Raw genomic sequence first — 12,532 nt, forward strand, 5'->3', positions numbered from 1 at the left:
TCATAGCCAAATTAAATGATCATCTTAACTAATTGGATTAGTCTAAATTGAATAATGAAACCTCAAGCTGTATTTAGTGGAACGTGCCTTAAATCCAATTATTAGTCTGTCAAGTGGTGCTAAACAATGGAAATGATCCATTCTATAGACCTTTTAATAGGAACTATTGAACAACAACCTAGCCAGACTAAGATATGAGGAGATGGTGAGGGGAAAGGCAGTTGGCGTCCGGGGGAGGGGGAGAGAAGCACACATTGTAAGTGTGGTAGAAATCATTTGAACAGACAGTTTCTGACCTGAACTAAGGATTCCTCTTCATTTTTTAAATTATTTTTTATTAAAAGATTTTCATGAATAACAAAGGTACATATAACGTCTCTGTTTTCAATTCATAGACTCCTTTCTACATGTCAGCTACATTTGGTGTGAGACATTGTTATCATAGGCATTGTGAGGTTGGGGTGGGGGGAAGAGATGTGGGGAGAGAGGAGGGACACAGAAGAAGGGCTAAGGATGCTTCTAAAAAACCAAAAAAAATTCCCACTTTAGTTCATTTCCAAATTGACTAGTTTTGTTTCTGAAATGAAACCAGTGATTTAGGAATTCTCACATGTTCTTCTTTAAATTTCAAAATTTGTACAGAGTACTGTGCATGGGTAGTTTGATGGTGCTTCCACTTCCTTCCTGATTCCCCCCCCCCCTTTATTGGATGTCCTCTGGGTTAACAACAGGCATTTGTGCCTTGAGAAAACTGGTTGTACTCAAGATTACCTTTTGTGTTGTATTTCATTAATCTGGAGAAGACTGAAGTATTACCCAAAGCAACACATAAAACAAATCTTCATATACCTCCCATCTCCGGTGGGCCCATGAATATGTGTTAGGAACTGATGCTATCTTTGCAGACATTGCAACATGCTTGGGAAGATGTGCAACTTAGTACAGGGGCACCTTGGTTTACAACCATAATCCATTCAGGAGGTCCGGTTGTAAACCTAAAGCACGCTTTCGCCAATGAGGCCTCCCCCCCAAAATTTGTTGTAATATAAAAAAAATGGGTTGTAATCCAAAAAAGGGACACACACTTCCAGGTTTGACATGGTTGTAATCCAAAGCAGTTGTAATCCAAAGCGGTTGTAAACCAAACGACCACTGTACTTGATGATATGACTGCATGGTCTTTCCAATTTCTCTGAGTTTTTTAAATGATAACTATTGTCATGCTGCTGGATTCTGACTGTCAGTTGGTTTAAAAAAATTCTCTTGTTTTTAAAATCATGGAGAAGAAATGAATAGGCAGGCACCTTTGCTATGTTGTTTCCAGTACCTGCTAAGCCAGGCATGTAATTTTAACATGCAATCTTATTTTTATTGTGCTTTTAAAAAAACTGACCTTAATTACATTTTGCTAAATTTTAGGTCAGCTTATTGAAGGTTTGATTTTCTCAGTATTCTTTAATGAATATTTTATATTCTTTTATGTAAACCTCTTAGATGTTTTTGGTGATTAAGCGGAATATAAATCCTGATAGTTAATAAATAAATAGATCCAGCCCAGTGTGCTGAATGATACCTGACAGCTAGGTGTAAGTGCTATTTTAATTTCCAACAATACCCAAGATGTAAAGTCGTTTAGGAGCATTGTTGGAAATTTAAATGTTGGCTTAATCTAGCTCAGCGGTTCTCAACCTGTGGGTCCCCAGATGTTGTTGGACTACAACTCCCATCATCCCTGAGCTCTGGCCTTGCTAGCTAGGGGTGATGGGAGTTGTAGTTCAACAACATCCGGGGACCCACAGGTTGAGAAAGGCTGATCTAGCTCCCCAGCTAGATATTGGAGAAGGGGCCTGGCTCAGTGGTAGAACACCTGCTTTGCATGCAAAAGGTTCAATCCTTTGCATTTCCAGATAGGGTTGGAAGAGAGCATTTTTTAAAAAAATGCTGGAGAGCCACTGCAAATCAGTGTAGACAACACTGAGCTACATGGACCAATGATCTGATGTGGTAATAAGGTAGCTTCCCCTGTTCCTATGCACTCAGAGTATGGCTGAGGGTGCTACCAATGCTTATTGCTGCCTGCCCGCCAGAGTCCAACAAGTCCAACAATGAGGGGGTGTTTTCCCCAGGCAACCCCATCACACTTGGGGCTCGGCATGGTGCCTTAGGAACTGCATTAATAACTCTTATTTGGCAGGCAAAGCTTTTCCCCAACATGAGGCTGCCTCCAGCTTCCCTTTCCAAATCTGTGCATGCCATGCAGGTGTTACTGGCACAGGCAGCTGGCTAGAAACAAGTTAATAAGCTAACACCCACCCTACATATAGTGCACCTACCAAGAGGGCCTTGTCAAAAGGAACAGCTTTACACCAATGGAACATTCCTGAAGAGTCTAGAGTGGTTTTTTCGTGTTCATCACCCAAGATTTCTGAAGGTCTGGATGAATAAAAAGGGACAAAATAACAGGTGATGTAATAATATTAGCAATAGCAACATCAGCAACATGGCACCATCTACTGTATGTACATGACACTGTGCAAAGAATGTGAAGGCTCCGTTCTTTCCATCCAAAGGGCTTACTATCTGGAAATGGGCAAAGGGGGAGAAAGAGGGAGGAGAAGGTAATGGAGGAAGGGCTCAACAGGATCCTACTGGCACAATGGGGCTTTCCCCTTTCTCCCCTTGTGTTGCCCTGGGCGTGCCTCCCCCAAATCTGCTGGAGAACCCCAGAACAGCATCTAGAGAGAGGAAAGCAGGATAATTTCATCTAGAAATGTTTGCTGCAAGAACCATCAGAAGAGCATGTTGTTGCATCCCTCCAACAATTATGGTTAAAGTGTTGACATGCTGTCTGACAGACATGGTGTTGCTTGTCTGTGGTCCCTGATTTATTTTTGAGCCTTCCACTCATCCAAGAAAGTTGCTGCAGGTTTCAAAATGACCAAAAACATGTACACATTATGTGCACATCGGCGTTTACTTTTGCAAGTAGGCAGCAGGGTGCAAGGCAATGGGTCCAGCAAATCATATTGATGCCACTAAGGGTGATGCTGTAGGAAAGAAATGTGATCTGGCTAACATCACATTGACCTCATCCATAAGGACTTCTCCAGAAAAGCAGCTTCATTGATAAATGGGATAATCACAACTCAGAGCTGTTCTAGGGAAATAACATGTTGGATTGTATCTTGTATTTTCCTCCATCTTACTCGCTTCCTCGGAAAACAGATGTAGTGGCTGAACTGGTAAAAAAGGTAAAAGGGTAAAGGACCCCTGGACGGATTAAGTCCAGTCAAAGGTGACTATGGGGTGCGGCGCTCATATCGCTTTCAGGCTGAGGGAGCCGGTGTTTGTCCACAGACAGCTTTCCGGGTCATGTGGGCAGCAGGACTAAACCACTTCTGGCAGAACGGGACACCATGACGAGTGCCAGAAAGCATGGAAACATTCCGACCACAGTGGTACCTATTTAGAAACTTGCACTGGTGTGCTTTCAAACTGCTAGGTTGGCAGAAGCTGGGGCAAAGCAATGGGAGCTCACCCCATCATGCAAATTCGAACCGCTGACCCAAAGATCAGCAAGTCCAAGAGGCTCAGTGGTTTAGACCACAGAGCAACCCATATCCTGACTGAAGTGGTATTCAGACTTGAAATGTTGCATCATACCTTGAACATAGATATCGGATCCCATTCCAGTATCTCAGTGTTTGACCAAGCTATTGCATCACAAACCAGCATAAGTACAGACTGGTCCAACTATCTTAGTAGCAGCAGCTCTCCAGGGTCTGAGTTCCCCACTAAGTTCTGCTATCTGACAACCTTCGGAAATAAACCAATGGGATGCCAACTGCTTGGGTGAAACAAAAGGCTTCTCTTTGCTTAGTCAATGAAGTGGCAAACAGGGTGTTGTGCAAAACAAGGGAATTTTTTTCTATACTTCAAATGTCATGCAGGAGAGGGACTGAACATGTGGCAAGCGCCACTTGGGTGGAGTGGCTGAAGCAAATATGAGGCAGAACTGGGAGAAATAATGCCCCTCCAGTAATATTTAGTAATGGACCACTGCCCAAAAGGGCACTGTTTCAATCCCAATCACCTCCAGTTTAAAAGGATCAGGTAGCAGTAGGGATACAGGAGGCATTTAGTTCAGTTCACACTGCAAGGCAAACCTATCTACTTTGCACTTTCTGATGAAATATGGGAACCAAAATGTAGCTTATCTGTTGAAATTTGCAGCTCTCTATATTTCATGATAGAATTTTCTAATCAATTAATGTGTACTGAAATACAGTCCCTAACACCTTGGATCCCTAACACCTTGTGAGTCAAACATTTTGGCTCCTGAACACCGCAAACCCGAAAGTGAGTGCTCTGGTTTGCAAACGTTCTTTGGAACCCAAATGTCTGACGCGGCTTCCAATTGGCTGCAGGAAACTCCACTGTACATATATTTGGAAATCAGAAGCTGCACTTTGGTTTCCAGACGTTTTGGAAGTTGAATGGACTTCCGGAACAGATTTTGTTTGACTTCCAAGATACCACTGTATATATATTATGGGAAAGTGAGCATCAAAATGAATATATCTGTGAAAATAGCATGCAAAAAAATGCATTATGATGGGGGAAACTGAGCGCAAAAAGTGTGTATTGCACAAAACAGCATACCAAAATTTGCACATTACGGGGAATGCACTCTGAAATGTTGATGAATTTTCATGAGGGCTCTTTTAAAAAAATAAATGGGTTGCAAACTGATGTGGATATGTGGATAACAGAATTTACAATGGGAAATACAAGAAATTGGGAGAAACTGTAATTGACGGATTTGTCCATCCTTTGGTAGCAGGTTCCTTGAAACCCATCTGCCAAAGAACTTGAGAACTGCTTTCAGTCCAAGAAGAAAGTGCTGGGCTAGATGGACAAATATCATGACCTATATTTCCTAAGAGCTATAATTCAAGCATTCAAAAGAACAAACAAAGGGCTTAAACCTGGAAGGAGAAATGGGCCCATGCATGTCAGCCACGCCCCAAATATTCCCGAGCGTGTCCGCTGCACCTTTCCCAGAAGGTCTGATGGGAGTGTGTAAACACATTTGGCTAAACACACTTACAAGTTTCCTTGTGGTCAAGAACCCTGGTTTCCTCATCACAGGAAGGAGTGTAAGCACTTACAAGACCCATTCAGACCTTTCTACTCAAAGTACAAATATTGGAGTGGGGGTTAAACCAGTACACTCAGCACATGTGCCCCCTCTCCCCAGTTTCAGTCCAAATGTGTTTATTTGAAAGCCTGAATGGGGTTATGGTTGCAATCCTATCCATGTTTAGCTGAAAGTAAACATTTCAGGTAATCATTTCATTTATCATTGTGAAGCTCCGTTCCAAATAAATATGCATAGGGCTGAGGCTGCATGTTTCATTTCTAGAAGAGGGCATGCAGATACACAGAGTGCCTTGTTGCCTTAAATGATTTCCAGGGTTTACAAATGCCCTTTCATCGTGAAACCAGCTCAGAGTTATACAAGCTGAGCCCTTAACGGCACCAGAAATTAATGACAGCTCTTTGCCAAATACCCTTCCAGCCATTAATGAATAGCTGGTGCTAGAATGTGTGTCTGGGTTCAAGTTTACAAAGCAAAAAAGCAAAACACAGTAGAGGGGCATGTTCTTTGTCATTTCAAATAAGCTTCTTTAAAGGGAAACACATACAAAGCTGCCTTATGTTGAGTCAGACCATTGTTTACACTGACGGGTAGCAGCTCTCCAGGGTTTCAGGCAAGGGACATCCTAGACCTACCTGGAGGTGCGGAGGATTGAAACTGGGAATTTCTACACACAAAGCAGGTGCCCTACAGCTGAACGATGGCCCTTGTCCATAGCTGAGTAGTAGATTGTATTGTACCCATAGCTGACAGGATGCTCAGATGGCCACTCCAAATTTCCCAACTCATTTTCAGCTTGAGAAACGTGAGGGCTGCTGCCAACCAGAACAGGAAATGCGAGGCTAGGTGAACAGTCTGCATGTAGAGCAGAGACTCTACAACTGAGCTACAGCCCTTCCCTGAATATCAGATACTAGTGGATAATATGGGAGAATATGTTAGCAGTGTATCTCAGTCCTTCCATGCCAAGAATAGACATTTCTGTCCATTAGTCATATGGCACCTCCCCAGCATTTGAAACCTCCTCCCTCCTGCCTGGATGATGGATCGGTCAGGTGGTGATTAAATTGTGTTTTGGCAAGAGGGAAGATATCTTGTTGCAAGCTCTTTTAACTCAGCCCAGCTCAGCAAATCAATCAGTGCACACTTTTCCATCATCATAAAACCATGATCTATGTACACAAGCTGTCACAGATGATATCTCCCTTCACTCAAAATGTTATAGGAAGCATCTATGCCCCGAAGGAAACACCTGTCAGAGCCCTGGGTAGGGAAATAAAAAGGCAAGACTGCTTGAAGCACACTTCATCAAAAAGGCATCCTTCTCCAGATATCATTGCGGGGGGCAGGGAGGGGGAGAATGCTCATCTATCTCTCTGTGTCTTAACTAATGTTCCCTTCTGCCATATTCTCAGCAAATGATGTGAGATTTTCAGGAATCTACTTTTCTTGGGAGAGCAGTGAATCATTCTGGTGATTCCCCAGTATCTGCACTGAGGATCTCCAGGAAAATGAAGCAGGAAGAAGGTAGGCTTAGCAGAAGTACACACAGATACAGAGCACAAGGGGATAACTGATGGCCTGGTCTTCCAAGGAAATTTCACAAGCCTGGATCTGGTTTTGTTAAAGCCTAAGATTGTCTTTGAAATCTAGCTCTTAAAATAGGAAGCTGGGAAACTGCCTTCTACCAAGCAGTGCCAGCTCCAGGTCCTTGGGCAAGGAGTGACCATTCACTTTCTTCCTCACTTGGGACAAAATCCACACAGTTGCCCACAAAGTTATGGCAAAGCTAGTGCAGGAGACTCCTCCATTTCCCTGACTCTTGACTAGGGATTGGCAAATCTGTTGATTTCAGTTTTTCTTATTTTCTCATTATTCTGCTCCTAAGATCAGTTTTTTTTTTGTAGTTTCCCATCAGTTTGTGATTCCCATCCCCCTTAAAAAAAAAATCCCACCAGAATTGTAACATGCATTTCTCCTTAAACTGACAGTTTTTCCAGACATTTTCACTAATTTACTCTCTTTCTGCTTGTTATTTTCAAGAATGGATCCATTTTTAGGCACCTCCTCTGCATTTTTATTTACATTAGTTACTTGGAGAACCACATTGCAAAATTCAGAGAAGTGCGAATTTCAAAAGATGGTTATGTTTCAGTTCACATACTGTTTCACTGTGTGAAACATTACCTTTACATTAAAATACTGAATTTATTGCTCATCCCTGCTCCTAACACTGCTCAAAAGGAGCAAGTGAAAAGGCAGAAACATCAAGGAGCAGCAGCACCGGCAAGCCCAGCTGCACCTCTGGTCAGGAATAGCCAAATTTTCATTGTGTATGTTCTGAAAAACTCTAGGTTATACTACTGTCTTATATGTGGGGCTGCCTCTGAAGGTGGTTCAGAAACTTCAGCTTGTGCAGAATTCAGCAGCCTGCTTGCTCACCAGGGCAAGATGATTTGAGCATATAATGCCAATGGTGGCCCAACTTCACAGGCTGCCAAATAGTTTCTGAGCCAAATTCAAAGTGCTGGGCTTGACCAGCTCAGGACAGGACCACAATACCTCAAGGACACTAGGCAAAAACTTTCAGGCCTTTGACCTTTAACAATCTGTTTCCTTTCAGAAGTGGGTGAGGAGTTTTTAATGTAGTTCTCTTTCCTCTTGGTTTCAATGTGTCTATGTGGGGATTCTTGTATGTTTGTTTGGTTGTTATTCGCTTTGGATTGCTGTGGGCAAGATAAAGTGACTGGCAAATTGAACAAATAATAAAATAAATAGAAATAACGGAACAACGGAGATCTATAAACATTACTGCATGTTGTACAGAGGATGGTGAACTTTGGTGAGGAGCAGTAGGGTGAAAAACCATCACAAACCCTCTCTTCTACAACTATGAATGGTTCAGAGGCCCACTCCTTGTTTGCATCTGGTGGCTCTCTGATGCCCTGTTATTTATCATATACTTTTGCTTACAGGAGCTCAGGGTTGAATATTACCATCTCTCCTTATTCTATCTATACAAGGATACTGTAGGACAGGTTAGGCTGAGGAAGACTAACTGTTCCACCATCACTCAATGAACTTCACAACAAAACAGGAGTTTGAACATGGGTATCCCAGTTCTGTCCAACATATACGTTATATGGGCTCTCAATCCCACCTCATCACTACTTTTCAGAACAGCATATAGGGGAAGTGAATGTGTAGGAATCCTTTTTACCTAAGCCTAAAGAAGTTTCCCTTGTCACTTCAGTGCTAGGGTTTTTTGGGGTGTTTTTTTTAATCCATTCCCTTCGCTGCTGCCTCTCACCATTGCCACAAATTAATGCCACTTGATTTAGAACAACTCAGCAAAGTGTTTTGCTACCCACTGTGCGAAACTTAATAAATTAGCACACATATAAAGGCGCTGTTTGTAATTGAAAAAGGATAATTATTTAGAGCATTCCAACCCCTAATCAGCAAAAAGCCTCTGTGGACAGGTAAAATCAATCACAAAACCAGCTGCAATAATCTACTAGTGATTATAACCACCAAATCAACACTGCCTCTTTGTAGCAAGACTGAATCCTAGTGAAGACCATATGTTTCTATCTGCCTTGGGTGAGCTACAGCAACAGCCCCTTAAGCTTATCATGACTTCCTTTCTCTTTCACACTAAAGACAACCAAGACATTCCCTCTTACAGTGTTCGTGATGACATGGGAGCTCAAAGGAAGGGATTGATATCAGTAGTCTTGGGGCTATTCTCTACCGTTTATTGGTGAGTTGCCTACCTTCCTTCCTTCTGGATGTTGCAGAATTTCAACCCCATCAGCCCCAAAAACTGGAGCCAGGAGCAGCTCACCAGTGCCATGGAGCCACAACAAAGCTCTCTTGCCAGCAGTGTCGCTACCACATACTGGGAGAGGTATGACAAAACAAGTTTGGGGCTGCAAGGGTGCACTTGCAGAACCAATCTAACACTCCTACCAGAACCACCACAGGGCTCCAACCTCCATTACCTTGTCTCCCTCCCTCCTGTTATGTGGCAGCGATGCCACAGATGGGAAGCTCTTGCTGCCCCTCTGACCCACCAGGGAAGCCGCTCCTATCTGGATGGCTATAGGTTCCCCATCCCTGATTTGCAAAAACTAGGTGCAGGTTGTGTATTATTTTCATAGGGGCAAAGACTGTGACACTGTGATGTAGCACAGAAACTATGCAAGCTAATTGGGATTAATACTGAAAAGGAGGAAAAGAAAGAGAGAGAGAGGGTGGAGTTGGTAGAAAATTACTGTTGCTCTAATAAGAGATGAGAAGGGTGCAAGGGATGTGGCAGGCTGTACAATAAACACTATGGGCCTGAATCCATCCTGGCTTGAGTCTTGCAAGACCTGCTCCCTGCCTTGCTGCTCTTTCTTCACCTGGCCTTGACTGACTCCAGCTACAAAATTGAGGCTGCTGAAAAGACTCTTGGGCCAAAGCATTGTTTAGGGGTGTTTCTTGTGTGGGGAAGAGTGTTGCTGTTTTTGACATTATTTCTATAATTATTTTAGTTTGATTTGGTTGTGTACTTTCTATGTTTTATTTATTGTTGATGATTACTTTTGTTATGAGCGTAATTATGTATTTTATTCATGCTGTAAGCAGCTTTGAGCATGATTTTAACTATGGGAAGGTGGAATACAAATAAAATTATGTATGTATTATGTATGCAATTGAAATACAAATGATAGCCAGGGACAATGTGAGTGGGTGGGGAGTCTGGGCACAAGAAGAAAAGGCAGACAATGAAGAGGGAAGCAGCAATGTTGCAGTGTGGATATTTATGGGGCTGACATACATCTGGAATTTCCTGGACAAATACAGCAGTTGGAAACAGTGTCCGGGCAAAAAAATCACTGAAATGTCCGGATTTTCACTTTTTAAAATATGGCATCACTAATAGGGCTACCGTACATCTAGATTTTCCCAGACATTACCAGGATTTCAAAGGCGGAATTGAGGTCCAAGAGGAATTATCGAAAGGCGGCGCTTTGTCCTGGATTTTAGGGAAGTCAAATTGTGGGTTTTTTGGCGGGTTTGTAAATAAAAGCTAAACAACTTTGGCGGTTTCCTTTAAAAAGCTTGATGACTTCTGGGGTTGTCTTGGTTTTTACTTTTTGAAATATGGCAACCCTAAACCCTAGATATTTACCTATTTCAGAAAGGAGAGAGGGTGACATCAAGTCATCTCTACTGACAGCATGTCATTTATGAGACATTTCTGACAGCTTCTCTATGTATTTGCACGGCTAGTTAGTAGGTTAATTTAATTAAAAATTTGCTTGTCAACAGGGTGGTGGATAGTGCTCATTACAGGGGTTGGGGGGTTGGGGGGGCAGCTTGGAGAAGCTGTTCTCAGTGGAACCTCCCCCTCCCCCTGTCCTCTCCCTCCTCAGTTTTGTTGCAGTTCCCTATTCACTGGCCTCTTCCTCTGGGCCCAGATGGCTCCAGTTCAGAGAGAACGAGAAGGGGAGAGAGAGAGATCCATGTCCACACTTTGCTTTCCAGGCATTGGACAAGCAGAAGTGTGGTTGAGCCCAGAGATAGAGAGATAGAGAGGGTGGGGGGAACAAGGGGATCTCATTTATCTTACTGATTTTGCCCCTGCAGAGGTCAAATGACAAGGGAGGGAGGAATGGGGCTCCAGGCACTTGTGGTAGAGTCCCTACTGAAAGGTGCCCAGCTATGTCAGTCACATATGTGAGCACCTGAATGCCACAGCAGCCTTTTACCTTTTACCACTTTTCATTGAACTATTAATGTAATAAGGAGGCTAAAGCCCCTTTCTACATGTGGGAGGATAAGACTCTGTGCTTTAAAGGAGGAATAAAATTGAGAGTTGTGTAATTGTCCAGACTAAACTGCTAATCTTGAACTAAAGGGTTCAAAATTTGGTCCTACCTAAAGGCTTTATGTTTTGTTCTCCCAATCTAAATTGAGAATGCAGGCAGCTGCAATCCTTGGAGCCTGGATCTCCTTATTAATCCCCTTCATACCTGTTTAACTTGAGTTCCCAGTCCAGCAATTAAATAAGGATCATTATGATGTGATTTATGGTATACGTGTAAATGTTAGAAATTAGTGTGGGTAATTAAAATATAAAGTGTGCACTGCCAGGAGGTTGAGCCATTCTCCATGTCCTTAGCACAGAATAAGGAGCTGGCCAGATTATAAATAGACAGGTTTGCACAAGTTCACAGGGCAAAACCAATTAGCCAACTCATCTTTATGCGCTTGAAGTAGGCAGGTTGGGTTCAGATAACCAGTTTATCCACAGCACGTGATTACTTGTTGGAGAGATCCTACCTAGATATTTAGTTGTTGAGATCCCCTATATTGCTATATATGGGCTTTGAAGTTACATGTGAGCCTCTTGCATGCCCTACATCACATCACATTCCTTTCCCCACCCCATTGCTTTGTTTTCTAAACTTCTCATTGTATGCTAAGGCAGAACATAGAAATACAAGGTGTTCCCATGTACATATATAACCCTACAGGCTGAAAGTCATGGAAATCCATACAATTGTCGGAATCAACATGCAATAGGTTCTGTGGTCTTAATTTGGGGGGTGGGGCGGGGGTGTTAAAGCATGTTTGCCAAATCCATGGTATAATCCAGAGGCCATCAGTGCAACTTGCAACATAATTTGACCAGGCTTTGGGTTGTATCAAATGCTAGTCTTACTCAGGGTACACCCAGCGAAGTTAGAGAGCCAGTGTGGTGTAGTGGTTAAGAGCGGTAGTCTCATAATCTGGGGAACCGGGTTCGCGTCTCCGCTCCTCCACATGCAGCTGCTGGGTGACCTTGGGCCAGTCACACTTCTTTGAAGTCTCTCAGCCCCACTCGCCTCACAGAGTGTTTGTTGTGGGGGAGGAAGGGAAAGGAGAATGTTAGCCGCTTTGAGACTCCTTAAAGGGAGTGAAAGGCGGGATATCAAATCCAAACTCTTCTTCTTAAGGGACATGACTATTTAAGGTCCATTAATTCCAGTGTGTCTGCTCTAAGTAGAACTTAGTTGGACACAACCATCCTTTGAAACCAGCACTTCTCTGAATTTTGCAGTGCCGTACGCTAGCCAGGTAATGTGTACAAAAATGCATTTACCAGGGTGAAGTGTGCAGGTATCATCCAGGATAACATTAAAAAGGCATTATAAATGCATTAAACATTAAAATGCATTATAAGATTGCTTTGTAAAAATGTGTTTATTAGGCAAAAGTGCACATAAAACCATGTGCCTATTAGGAGAAATGTTGATAAACGCAGGGACTTAAAAAAAATAAATCCAAACTGATGTTGAAATGTGGATGACTGAATTTAAGCTTGGGAGGGGGGGTAGA

At 42.7% G+C, this 12,532-nt stretch overlaps 1 protein-coding gene across 3 annotated transcripts in view; it reads right to left on the bottom strand.

Annotated features, from left to right (window-relative positions):
• Positions 1–12,532, bottom strand: part of KCNU1 (potassium calcium-activated channel subfamily U member 1) — an 85,883-nt gene that overhangs the window by 24,602 nt on the left and 48,749 nt on the right. For all 3 annotated transcript variants that reach the window (XM_083588394.1, XM_083588393.1, XM_083588395.1), the window contains exon 20: positions 2,334–2,433. In XM_083588394.1, the coding sequence (XP_083444520.1) occupies positions 2,334–2,433 (100 nt within the window). The remainder of the gene's footprint in view (positions 1–2,333; positions 2,434–12,532) is intronic.

Source organism: Podarcis filfolensis (genome assembly GCF_964270895.1).
Source record: "Podarcis filfolensis genome assembly, chromosome: 15".
Classification (NCBI taxonomy): Eukaryota; Metazoa; Chordata; class Lepidosauria; order Squamata; family Lacertidae; genus Podarcis; species Podarcis filfolensis.